At 32.2% G+C, this 14,193-nt stretch overlaps 1 protein-coding gene across 1 annotated transcript; it reads right to left on the bottom strand.

The window, feature by feature from the left end:
- Positions 1-1,263: 1,263 nt before the first annotated feature.
- On the bottom strand, positions 1,264-13,089 carry LOC127711492 (fatty acid-binding protein type 3-like). Its single transcript, XM_052217564.1, has 4 exons — positions 12,797-13,089; positions 10,120-10,289; positions 3,203-3,319; positions 1,264-1,391 (listed from the first exon to the last, which is right to left on the bottom strand). The coding sequence occupies exons 1-4, from the start codon at positions 12,885-12,887 to the stop codon at positions 1,338-1,340; spliced, it is 432 nt and encodes a 143-aa protein (XP_052073524.1). The 5' UTR covers positions 12,888-13,089; the 3' UTR covers positions 1,264-1,337.
- Between the last annotated feature and the right edge of the window lie 1,104 nt (positions 13,090-14,193).

Genomic DNA, 14,193 nt, shown 5'->3' with positions numbered 1-14,193 from the left:
ATAATTTCTATTTAACAATAATGTTATCCATTTATCTCTCAATTGCGGATGACAGTTTATGGTATATATCTCTCTCTATCTCCCTCTACTCTCTCTCTATCACAAAACATTTTATTCACGCCACATATTTGCGCCTGTCCTAAGTCAGTGACATCTTGCTTTTGTTAATATATAAAAAAGATGTGGTATGATTGCCAATGAGACAACTCTTCACAAGAAACCAAATGACACAGAATTTAACAACTATACATCACCGTACGGCTTTCAGCAATGAGCAAAGACCATACCGCATAGTCAGCTATAAAACGCCTCGAAATGACAAATGTAAAACAATTCAAACGAGAAAACTAACGGCCTACTTTATGTACAAAATAATGAACGAAAAACACATATTAATATGTTTTCCGCTCGTTGGTCGGGTTGTTGTCTCTTTGACACATTCCCCATTTCTATTCTCAATTTCATGTAAGACAGCAACAAATGACAAACATTGAATTACAGACTCCTGACTTAGTACAGACACATACATAATGTGGCGGGGTTAAACATGTTAGCGGGCGCCTCCTTTTAACCTGGGACAGTGGTGTAACAATACAGCGTAATAACAAACTACAGAATTCAGTTGAAAAGGCTGAACTCATCGGATGGATACAACCTATAGAAATACATCTAAAAAGAACACAGAGTGGACGTGACCGGGTACTTGTACATCCCAAAGACAAAAAGACACCAAATACAGACCTGATAGTACTCGCAGTTACTGACAGCTAGTTCAAAGCCAATTACAACTAATAAATCAATCAGTTCACATCCAACATTCAATGAATTTAGTGCAAAGACGTCATAAACAGTAAGAGAAAAACATGACCTTGTGCAATGCCAAGAAACAAGAATCGACAGATTGTAGAGCCATGAATATGCTTATGTATATAACAATAATTAGTTTTTTTTAATTTACTGATACATTTTGTTACAGTTAGCCTTGAATGTTTTTTTTTGTTTGTTTTTTGATTGTTTTTGTTCATTAATATGTTTCGGAGTTTAGTTTGACGTCCGTTTTTGCTGAACTAGTATACATTATTGAAGACCCGTTGGTGGCCTTGTGGTGTTTTCTGCTCTTTAGTCGGATTGTTGTCCATTTCCGTTAATTTGATGTCATAGATCCTCCCTTTGAGTATAGACATATTTCTTTACGTCAATTCAAATGTTTTTGTCATATAAATCAACTGATAGGATGTGTGACTAAATCAAACAAAAAACACGTACTTTAAATGCATATATATAAACGAACATTATGTACACGAGACAAAGTGGCTATTGTCAAAGAGACACTGGTTTTATGTCATCTTCTTAAAGTACCTTTTACAAACAACATCACCAACAAACAGTGTCTGAAAATAAAAAGGAAGTAGTTGAATAACTTTCAATAAGAGATAGACGAAATTTAGAGAAATTCTATTAAAAAATCATATTTCATATATGCAGATATTTTGGTATGCTGATAATAAGGAGCTGACCTACCACGTCCGTACAGCTGTATCTGAGATGTGATTGAACAGATTGATTGATATGGGTTTGGGAGAAAGGGACATTTTGTTGGTTGAATACGCTATTTCGTATCTATCTATCTATCTATCTATCTATCTATCTATCTATCTATTTATCTATCTATCTATCTATCTATCTATCTATCTATCTATCTATCTATCTATCTATCTATCTATCTATCTATCTATCTATCTATCTATCTATCTATCTATCTATCTATCTATCTATCATTCATTCATTCATTCATTCATTCATTCATTTATTAATTTTTTATCTATCTATCTATCTATCTATCTATCTATCTATCTATCTATCTATCTATCTATCTATCTATCTATCTATCTATCTATCTATCTATCTACCTACCTACCTACCTACCTACCTACCTACCTACCTACCTACCTACACCTACCTACCTACCTACCTACCTACCTACCTACCTACCTACCTACCTACCTACCTATCTATCTATCTATCTCATTCATTCATTCATTCATTCATTCATTCATTCATTCATTCATTCATTCATTCATTCATTCATTCATTCATTCATTCATTCATTCATTCATTCATTCATTCATTTTTTTTTTACTTATTATTCGGATTGATGTTACATAGAAAATGAAAGGATATGGAGTAAATGTACATGGGACAAAATCGCACACAATACATAGAAAATGATTAATGAACAGGGCTTTTATTCCTTTACTCTTCTGTATAAGAACCAAGAATAGAGATCTCTGCCAAGGTTAACAGTTGATATTATATTACCGAAATTATGTCCGAAAGGGTTAAACACGGTAGGAAGAGTAGCGATAAAATTGAAGCGAGATATGAAAAAAATGCTCAATTAAATAATTATTACTTAACTAATGAAATACCATGCTGTCCGGTAGTAAATGGGGGAAATGTTTCATTTGTTACCTTACCTTTTGTCCACACAGACAAATATATCTTGTCTAATTTTAATGAAAGAGAACGTTTCCTAACCAACCCGTTACACCTTAGCTCTCAAGGGTCGTTCAATTCTCTACAAAAAAACGCGAATGAGATAAGAACCAAAAACGTACACAAATAAACGAGGTCTAGTGTCCACAGGCATTTGTCTCAGAAAAAAAATCATATATTTATAGATTATTGTTGGTCATCTCAACGAGATTGATTTTCTCGCTTGAGCCGGTACAGCTAAAGTGAGAAAAGCAATCGAGTTGAGATGACCAATTATAATCTGTTTATCGCTATTTTACCTATGATGACGGTTGTTAATTTCATTGACAACTGCACGTGCTACCTTAGTTTCTTGCGAAAAATTTTCATATCACTCTACTGTACTGAGAAAGGAAATTATTTAGTAAGATCAAAAGAAAATTTTGAAAATAGCGATAAACATTAATATAACATGTTATAACACGTGTTATATAAAGTTTTATAGGGAAAATATTTCTGAGACATTTGCCTGTGCTAGTTTCACACGCACCAAGTGTCAGCCTTTTATCTACATATGTATTCAATTTGTTAAACCGTTGACCTATTGTTTATTATATTCTTTTCCTGGACATATAAAAGTATGTGATACTGTTAAGCTATCTGTAAGCAATTATTAACAAGAAATATAACTTAACTTCGACATTTATGAATAACATGTAATACTTACCATAACTAGTTCGTCACCAACAATTTCACGATGTACTGTTTGAGGTTTCATCTTATTTTTAGGATCTATTGGAGTTTGTACGATAATAAGTTTTCCTTCTTCATATTCTCCTTTAGCCTGTTAATAAAACAAGCATACTTTTAGTAAATTAATTACATAACAAAAAAATAAAAACAGTCAGGAACCTGATGTTTAGTGGTTGTCGTTTGTTAATGTGGTTCATAATTGTTTCTCGTTTCTCTTATTTGTCGAGCCTGCGACTTTTGTCGCAAAAGCGAGACATAGCGATCCTACATTCCGTCGTCGGCGTCGTCGTCATCGTCGTCGTCATCGTCGGCATTGGCATCTACAAATAATCACCCTGTAGTTAAAGTTTTTGAAATTTTAAAACTATCCTGGATTTCTACCAAACTTGGACAGAAGCTTGTTTATGATCATAAGATAGTATCCAGAAGTAAATTTTGTAAAAAAAAATCCTGTTTTTTCTTATTTAACTTATAAATGGGCTTAGTTTTTCTGCCAGTTAACATTACATTCACTCTGTGATTAAAGTTTTTAAAAAATTTAATAACTTTCTTAAAATATCCTGGATTTATACCAAACTTGGACAGAAGCTTGTTTATGATTATAATATAGTATCCAGAATTAAATTCAAGGAATTGAAGGACAAGGGTTTTCAAAGTCTTGAGGAGCAATCATTACAAAAGAGAAATAAAACGAAAAGTCAAAAACAGTATAAGGTCAACTTTGCCTGGGGAAGATCGAATCTAAGTTTCTGAATAATTCTTCCATGTATCAATGAAATATGTAAGAAAAGAATGTCATAAATCAAGTCAGTAGCCTACATTCGGAATATGCGTGTTTGTTCTAATTTAGACAACTCGTATGCATGATAAAAGAATAAACATTCACTAAAGGCTAATTATCATATCATATAACCTAGCGACACGGGCGGATACAGGTGTTGGCCCCGCTTCCGTAAAGGGCGAACTTTATTTCACTTGTTTATTTATCACATATTACAAAACAAAAGCAGCTTTTTTTTCCATTGCCGTACCTTAGTTATTCAATTTTGTAATTTTAGTTGAAATATAATTCTTGAAAAGTTTCTTTGTGAAACTAACTCTATAGGTTGACTTGGGTATAGAAATCGGGTCATTCCTCTAATCGGACTTTAAAACTCGTAAAGATCGAGGCGTCCATTTGGCAGTGCGAAATGTGTAAATACACAGCCACGTTCGATCGACTTTGTTATATCCAATATCTCGTTTAGAAAAAGTGTATCCAGCACGTTGAGGAACCCTTGCAACATATATCTGTTGCAATTTTCTGCCATATCCAATATTCCTTTGTTTTCCTGTATGTGGCAGTCAAAATTTCCGCCCTTCATTTCGGTTCAACCACGTTTTAACCACTTTACGAAACATATCTGATTAACTTGTTTTCGTTCTTCATATGCATGATGTATTAGCAACTAACCACTAACCACTAACCATACAACAATCATTCAAATATAGTGATTGAATAAAAAGATATGATATATATATATATATATTAGCTTCTGGCTTTACGTCTATATTCAAATATGAAAAAGAGATATGGTATGACTGCCAATGGAACAACTATCATTATCTTACCTCCTATACATTTCTAGGAATGTGATTGGTTAAAAGCGCCCTTGCGGAGACCGTGTATATTTCATATTAGGTTAGTAGGGAGGCGGGGCTTATCTCATACACGGTTAGTAGTGGTGTTACGTCCCTTTATATTCCTTATAAGGTAGTAGGGAGGCGGGGCTTATTTCATACACGGTTAGCAGTGGTGTTACGTCCCTTTATAAAAACAAAACGGTTACTGAGAAAAAATCGTTAAGGTTTCAACAGACGAAGAAAGTGATGATTAAGATTGAAATTAATTCATAAAACACATTTAAACCTAACAAGTTGTTATTGTTGGTATCTGTTTTTGTAGGATCAATGGAAGTAGTTTCTTAATGCTAACAGTATTGAAGACTTGCTCATTTGATAGGTCACTAGTCTAAATTTCACACGTTAAGATAGTCGGTAAGATAAATTCGTTACAGGTGTAATACCACCAAATCATAGTACGTCACATCCGGTTGCATACGAAAATAGGTCGAAAAAAAAAATTCCCTTGAATTTGACAGTTGTAGGTAATTGATCCTACATTTCATTGCAGTAAAACATTTCTGAGTCATAAACATATATCTTGGGTATTTCAAAGCACCATTATTTCTTTATTTGGGGTTTCTATAGAATATTTTGGAAACTTGAGGTTACATGGTTACTAAAGCTTGTACACAGGTTAAAAAAGGGGGAAAATTTGATTGGTTAACTTCCAGTGATGGTTATTTTCTTATATGCAATGAAATGTTATGTGAAATTTTTTCTATAGTACTGGACAGGATAAAACTTTACTCATGCCAAGTATTTCTTTATTTGAAACAAAGATAAATTCTGCACAATTTTTTGAAAAGTGCAAATTTAACAAAGACTAATAGGGGAAAATCAATGGTGGTATTACACCTAATATGGGAAGCTGTACATGCACCTTTGACCTTGTGAGTACTCTCATGTGTTAAAATTTCTTGCTATTTAAGTGAAATATTACAAATAATGAAATATTCTGAGTGGATTGAGTCTCCAAAATACATTTTATGAGAAAATTTCCTTGAAATAGGACTTTACCATGAATATTAGATGACAGAACAAGCCATACTTAGAGTCTTGGGGAGCTTTTTCTCCTTATTTCTTATATTCTGCTATACTAGAAAATTTTTCCTAAGAAATACTTTAATAAATATATAGTTTTAAGTAAATGAAATTATTTTTAAAGCAGTAACAACAAATTATTCACCAAAAGAGAAGTTTTTTATGTCCCTCTCTGGAACGCGGCGTGAATTTAAGTTTTACGCAAGGACTTATTGAAACCTCCTTGGAGACAGTAAACTTTTATACGGATAGTTCAAGCAGCTTGAATACTTCAATTAATCATTTATAATAACATTTCTATCATAAATGAGTGAAAGTTACCCCAAAATTTTTATTTATTGGCCTAAAAAGTAGAAATTTTGAGGAAATGAGAGGTATAAATGGACCAAAAGAGACTTTATAAGGAAGAATAAGAGGTCCATTAGTAGTATTTATCATCCTAAAGTCATCTTTTGTATCATATTCAACTGTTTGTAGGCAGATGAGATAAATATTTGATCATTTATTGGTCCACACTATATTCTATCATGATGCGGCTTGGTTTGAATTTTTCGAAGAAATTTTGCTCGAATCGCTGTAGATGTCGTCTTACATTATACTAGATTTTTCTCAAACTATTGAACTGATTATGACAAAACTTGACAGGAATGCTTGAAATAACCAGTATTACAAAGGAAAAAAGTCACATTCAGTTTATTCAACAAAAATGTCTTCTTTAGGTGTAATACCACCAAATCATAGTACGTCACATCCGGTTGCATACGAAAATAGGTCGAAAAAAAAAATTCCCTTGAATTTGACAGTTGTAGGTAATTGATCCTACATTTCATTGCAGTAAAACATTTCTGAGTCATAAACATATATCTTGGGTATTTCAAAGCACCATTATTTCTTTATTTGGGGTTTCTATAGAATATTTTGGAAACTTGAGGTTACATGGTTACTAAAGCTTGTACACAGGTTAAAAAAGGGGGAAAATTTGATTGGTTAACTTCCAGTGATGGTTATTTTCTTATATGCAATGAAATGTTATGTGAAATTTTTTCTATAGTACTGGACAGGATAAAACTTTACTCATGCCAAGTATTTCTTTATTTGAAACAAAGATAAATTCTGCACAATTTTTTGAAAAGTGCAAATTTAACAAAGACTAATAGGGGAAAATCAATGGTGGTATTACACCTACATAGTGTGCTAGTGACCTAATACGGTATCACTACAAACCAGTAAAAGTCTGAAATGGCCTATATCTGTACTCGACTGTACTGATTTTTACTCGACCAGTCTGAATTGGTCTGAATTTTACTCGACATTACTCGACCCCAGTCTTAACCATACTCGACTGTACTGATTTGTACTTGACCCTTATCTTTGCCATTGAAAATAGTCTGAACTGTTACTCGACCAGTCTGAAACAGTCTTAACCCATTCTCGACCTGTACTCGACCTATTTTTTTCAGTCTGAACCATACTCGACCAAAGGTCTGAACAATACTCGACCAGTCTGAACCATACTGGACCAAATAACCTCTACTTTTTCTAAGTTTTAACTGTTAAAATAATTTCTTTTTAACTGACATGACAACAGCCACAATAAAATAAAGATATGTTATAAAAACAGATTTTTACATTCTTACATGATTCTCAGATTTATCGAAAATAGAGATAGTTAAATCAAATTATCTTATATAATAATTTAATTATATTAATTTTAAAGTTTTAGAGTTTTGTTAAAAAAAGATTTTCTTTTACCTAAAAACCACACCTATACTGAGGGTAATTAAACCTTATTAAGGTGCTTCTTGTTTGGCATGTGTTTTTTTTAATTAATTTTCCTAAATTCCTAAATAAAAACTGCATAGGTTTCATGGTTACATACAAAAAATGTACAATAGTTATATAATTATCTTTTTAATGAGGTACATGTAACAACAGCCAACAAAATCACTGAAATTGTTTAACCTTATTTTAGAAATATATCTATTATTATAATTTAGGATATATTATATACAATATATATCAAAAAGGGATAAAAATTAAAGAAATTAATAAAATTGTTCTTCTGATTAGTGGTGAAGTATAAAGTAATACCTCCTGCTTGGGGCAAACTCATGAAAAAGACCACACCTGGTCAGAGAGTATTAAATTCTAAATAACATTCATTCAAAATTGCAACATCCTGTGAAACTTAAATTGCAAGTCCTTTTGAATTCACTAGATAAGTAATACACGAGTTTAAGAAAAATAGGGCTTTCTTTTTACCTGTAAAACACACATGTACTGAGGTAATTAAATCTTATTTAAGTGCTTCTTGTATGCAATGTCTTTAATTTTGACAAAAATTATTTAAATTTAAATAAAATTGAAATAAATTTTTACTGTAACTTTGGAACACATTTCCTTTTTCAAAAGTTTATCACAGGATTACTATGGAAGTCCTATTATCATGATTATATTAAATTCTTGGTTTAACAAAACAAAAGTGTCATTTTATAAATTTATTAAGTTGCTTTATATGCTATTTTATATATATTTTAATAAAAAAAAAGTTCACTGCATTATTAACTAAACTCAACTGACACCATAAATCTATTCAAGGCTTAAGTTAATGGTGAAAATTGTCCAGTAGCCATAAAATATATCTGAAACATTCAAAAAATTTTGAATAACATTGAAAATATTAGTGACAATTCAGTTTTGAGATTATTTGATCAGCTTGTTTTATTTTTATTTTAAAGGTGATATATATGTATGTATATAAGTGTTGATGAATAAGGTGATGAAGTTATATTATGTTTATTGTGAAATTTTGGTTTCAATGCTATATTGAATACATTTTTAATTTCAAATTGTTGTTCAAATTTCTAGCCAGGGAAAATAGCTGTTGTTAAAAACAGTTCCTAAATTGATGAAATACAATAGATAGATACAAAAAATAGGTCTAGGTTGGTTAAGACTTGGTCGAGTATGGTTCAGACTAGGTCGAGTATGGTTCAGACTAGGTTGAGTATGGTTTAGACTAGGTTGAGCATGGTTCAGACTAGGTCAAGCATGGTTCAGATGCATATAAAATGGTTAAGTACTGGTCGAGTAAGGGTCGAGTACAAGTTCAGACTGTTAAGTATGGTTCAGACTACAGTCGAGTATTATCAAGTAAATTTCAGACCAATTCAGACTGGTCGAGTAAAAATCAGTACAGTCGAGTACAGATATAGGCCATTTCAGACTTTTACTGGTTTGTAGTGTATATATGGGGTCAGTAAATTCCATATGGGGTGAGAGCGAAGTGACCTATCAAATGAGCAAGTCTTCAATACTGTTAGCATTAAGAAACTACTTCCATTGATCCTACAAAAACAGATACCAACAATAACAACTTGTTAGGTTTAAATGTGTTTTATGAATTAATTTCAATCTTAATCATCACTTTCTTCGTCTGTTGAAACCTTTACGATTTTTTCTCAGTACCGTTACATAGTGTGCTAGTGACCTAATACGGTCTCACCCCATATGGAATTTACTGACCCCATATATACCGTATTAGGTCACTAGCACACTATGTAGCTAATAATACAGATCAGCCAATGATGTGACAATTATACCGGTCACCGTTCGGCTTTAAAACGAGAGCAATACCCATAACGTATAGTAAGCTATAGTTGTCCCCGTATGTTAACAAATCTGTTTGTTGATTGTTTTCTCTTTATTCAACGGTTCTAAGTTTATCACACACCTATTATCACTTTAGTTATAAATGTGAGAATATGGCGGTATAGTTCATTGAGACAGCATGCAACCCGAGACACCATAGAAAACCTATAAAGGTCAACATACATAGCCTACATAATACAAACCCATAGAAAACCTATAAAGGTCAACATACATAGCCTACATAATACAAACCCATAGAAAACCTATAAAGGTCAACATACATAGCCTACATAATACAAACCCATAGAAAACCTATAAAGGTCAACATACATAGCCTTCATAATACAAATTAATCAGAATCTAAAGGACTATGGGTAATCTCATTGTTCGTACACCAAAATGAAAATAAAGTTGTGTCATTGGTTGAATTTCCATTGTTTAGAATGTGTTAAACCAATCACAAAGTTTTGGTGTACGGTCTTGAAAATATTACCCAGAATGCATAAAATTCTGAAACGGCAAATTAAATATTACCTTCATCCATGTTCCTTGAATTTCCTTCATATATTCTTCACCCAATGACAATTCGTCTACACTAGTAAACAAACCTGTTTTCATTGCAATTTTAATTTTCCCTCCCGACAGAGTGAGTTCTGTTTCAGGTGAAACTTTTGTTGCAACTTTTCTAAGTAATGCATTAACCCCTGAAAGGAATGTTAAAATACTAAAAAAATCTGAAAATTGGAGAGAAAAACATTTTTTTTTCTAACTAATTCCATAAAATTCTATGTGTTCATTTCGTACTATATATTGTTATTGTCATCATTTGTTGTTGGTGTTTGTTTGCCAGCTTGTTTGTTTGATTAATTGTTTTTCTTCTTCTTTTTGTTACAATTTGTTGTGTTTTAATAGCTTATAAACTGTTATAAAAAGCTTTGAAATATTGTAAAGTTATACAAACTTTAAGTTGTCATAATTCCACTCTTCCTTGTGAAACTCTCGATTCTCTTTTTTACTGATTGTTGGATGATTTAGCCGTTCATATGTTTGATCTAACTGAATCGTTTTTACTTGTTTCAATTTCAAATATTATTCATTAGATTTAGTTTATAATTTAAAGCAAGATTTAAATGTCTCCTTTGTTTACATGAAATGAGTTAAAAACCGTTTATCTTATTTGTACATTTGTAGACTTTCAAATGATCTAGTTTTCCTTGATTGCGATATACTGATGACATCATGAGTACTACTTTTCATGTGAGCAATATACGGTGCAGTATACTAGTGTTTATTAATACTTATGTTGTATACACCCTTTGAAAACAAGACGTTATACAATGTAGGGTATGGCAATGGCCGTCAATGAACGACAATAGATATAAGAAGATGTGGTATGAGTGCCAATGAGACAACTCTCCATCCAAGTCAAAATTTATAAAAGTAAACCATTATAGGTCAAAGTATGGTCTTCAACACGGAGCCTTGGCTCACACCGAACAGCAAGCTATAAAGGGCCACAAAAATTACTAGTGTAAAACCATTCAAACGGGAAAACCAACGGTCTAATCTATATAAAAAACGAGAAACGAGAAACACTTATGAACCACATCAACAAACGACAACTACTGAACTTCAGATTCCTGACTTAGGACAGGTGCAAACAATGACAACTCTGATTTGCTCTACCAATTATCATATTATTTTAACAAAACATTAGGATAGATGGGAAAACAAATTGGCCATTTCGTTCCAGAATTACGGAATTTACCTATTAGACTAAAGCGATTTTTTACATATAGACTTTCTTTAGTACGGAAACGTATTAGGCCCATCCTTTGTTTATTTATTTTTTAAATTGTCGACTTTGATCTTGGAATTATTAACTTTAAACTTTGAATTTCCAGCTTTGATCTTGGAATTATCAACGTTAACTTGGAATTATCAACATTAATCTTGGAATTATCAACTTTAATCTTGGAATTATCAACATTACTTTTGGAATTATCAACTTTAATCTTGGAATTTCCAACTTTAATCTTGGAATAATCAACAATTTGAAAAAAAAATAGAAAAAAGGATGGCCCTAATACGCTTCCGTACTTTAGATTGTCTGGATTGATTTCCTGAAAACCTTTTTATTATTGTTGAGTTTGATAAAAGGAAGCTTCCTTTAATTTTGTTTTATTTTCTTGTTTGTCTCACCAATGTTACATTAATTTCATTTAATTATCAGAACTATATAAAATTTTCACATGCAACATAAATTGGTGAATATAGCACAGTGTTCAGCTGAAAGGAAAACCGAACCGATTATAGTGGTTCCAGGGTAATGGGACTTAACTGTCAAATAAATAAAAGACATTTTTGTCATGCGTTAGCTCTAGTATGCTTGCATCAATGATTTACAAATTCGACACTGTTATTGGGCCTGATGAATGTAATGGGACTTTTAACAGTTATATTTGACGCAATGTTATTACGTCTACTGGTATCCGCATGCATGTTTTCTGCAGATCTATTTTATTTGATTCTGATTAAATGGATTCTAAATTTCACATCTAATTTTGGGAACAATTTCGATTTGCACAATAAGGGCGTATCATGTGCTCTTGGTGCAACTAGTTATTACTTATGATTTTGATATTCTCAATATTATCATAGATACTTAGCACATAACAATTTGTTTTAGCCCTCATCCTTTTTTGTCCAAAATTCGTTATTTTTTGTTTTCAATTAGTTTAAATTATTTCCGCGTTTTTCTGTATTATATGAACATAAATATACTAAAAATAACTTGTATCTGTTATTTACTTTCAATTACAAGTTTACTTTCTACAGCAGTCACTAACATATATTATAAAGAATTTTGGAAAAAAGGGGGAAGGCTAAACAAACAAATATACTGTCCCCAAGTAACTATGATCGTTATTCGATATAAGAGTGCTTTGCATGTACTGATTGTATCTTATATTAGTCCACTCATCTAGAATTTAAAACAAAGGATAGGAGCTTCACCCATATCCCCCCCACCCCCCCCCCCCCCCCCCCCCACACCCCCAAGGATAACAAAGAAAACACATCCTTCGCATGCATTATCACCTACATGTGTATGCAAAATTTAATAACAGAACAATTGATGAAACAACAAATATTTGTACATAACAGTGGCTCAGAGATAAGTGCACGACAACTTCGTAAGATCTGTACATACCAACCTCTTGTAGAAATGCTTCAAAGTTTTCACTTTTGTATATTTTCCATCTCCCTCCGAATTTCTGTTCAACCTCTGTATAAGCTTCCATTGTTTAACTTTATAAACATACGATTTTAATTTGAATATGAAATTGAACTTTGTTACGACGACCCGCTATCGTGGAAATTTTATTTGTTTTATCTATCTTTATATATTATACATATCTATACAAATGTGATTTTTAAAACTGTGTGATTTGTCACAACTGTTTGTGTCATTTAAGGCTATCAGTGTATGATAAATAAAGTTAAATATTTGTTTATCTATTCAAAAATTGACAGTATACTTTAAAATGATTTTTTTCCTAATAGCGTAAATTAATATTGTTTAGGTGTCTTCTGAAGCCTGTTTTGGGTGCGGAAGTTTCTCGATGTGTAAAAGGGACTGTTTTCTGCCCTTTGGTTGGCTTGTTGTCTCTTTGACTGACACATTCCCCGTTTTCATTCGCTATTCTAGTAGTCAATGTGATCTTTAAAGTTTTTATTTATTTTCATTCAAAATAATAGAAGTTGGATGATATCAAGGGTCTATTATAGATATTTGATTCACTACTTTGTTAAAATAAAACAGCAAGCGGACAATTTGACAACCACTCTGTGTAATACCATCCTTCTACTTTGTATGCACTTTTTTCTGAAGGTTCTTCGTTATACAATTTTCAAACTAAACTGTCGATATCGACATGTACTGATACCACTTCTGCTTTCAATTTTTTTTTGGTTGGACAATATAAATGAAGGAACGCTCAGAATTAAAAGGACATTTGTTTTTGATTCTAGAAACATAGTGGTACGAATCGCAACTAGAACCGTTAATGGATTCTTAAACAAAATATAAATAAAAATGTTCTCTGTTCTAAGGGTGTTTGTTTTGGTTTAAAGTTTTTTACCGGGTCCAAATTTGAATTGAAAGAGACACAGAAACGAGACAATAACTAAACGATACAAATAACAAACACTCATTCTGGGGTAACATAAAATCTTCATTAAATTTCAGGTGTCCGTCTATGACTATAACCAAAAGATACTATGGGGGATGGGAGGTAATGTCTTCTACAAAATATTATCCGTCTATACAAATAACCAACAGATATCTAAGAGCTGCATACAGTTTTCAACAAGAGACAGGAGTCAATTGACACGATGGGTTCCACATATGGAGCAGTATCTGCTTACCTTCGGGAGCACATGAACTCATCCCTGTTTTTGGTGGGGTTCGTGTTGTACAGATCAGTGTTTTGTTTTGTGTACTGTTGTTTGGCTGTTTTTTTTTCTATTTTAGACATGGCGTTGTCAGTCTATTTTTGACTTACATGTATGTGTTTGAATCTCCTTTCTCTCTGTTACACAGTTAAG

Source organism: Mytilus californianus, unplaced genomic scaffold, assembly GCF_021869535.1.
Source record: "Mytilus californianus isolate M0D057914Y unplaced genomic scaffold, xbMytCali1.0.p SCAF_8, whole genome shotgun sequence".
Classification (NCBI taxonomy): domain Eukaryota; kingdom Metazoa; phylum Mollusca; class Bivalvia; order Mytilida; family Mytilidae; genus Mytilus; species Mytilus californianus.
Note: the sequence above shows the minus strand (reverse complement) of the source record. Positions and strands in the feature narration are given on the sequence as shown.

What these genes read in the sequence shown, in the direction of transcription:
- LOC127711492 (XM_052217564.1), bottom strand. Translation starts at nt 12,887, where the DNA reads ATGGAAGCTTATACAGAGGTTGAACAGAAATTCGGAGGGAGATGGAAA. An exon ending in AGCATTTCTACAAGAGGTTG is followed by an intron (nt 10,290 to 12,796) that starts GTATGTACAGAT and finishes CATTCCTTTCAG; the next exon opens with GGGTTAATGCATTACTTAGA. An exon ending in TTCAAGGAACATGGATGAAG is followed by an intron (nt 3,320 to 10,119) that starts GTAATATTTAAT and finishes TTTTATTAACAG; the next exon opens with GCTAAAGGAGAATATGAAGA.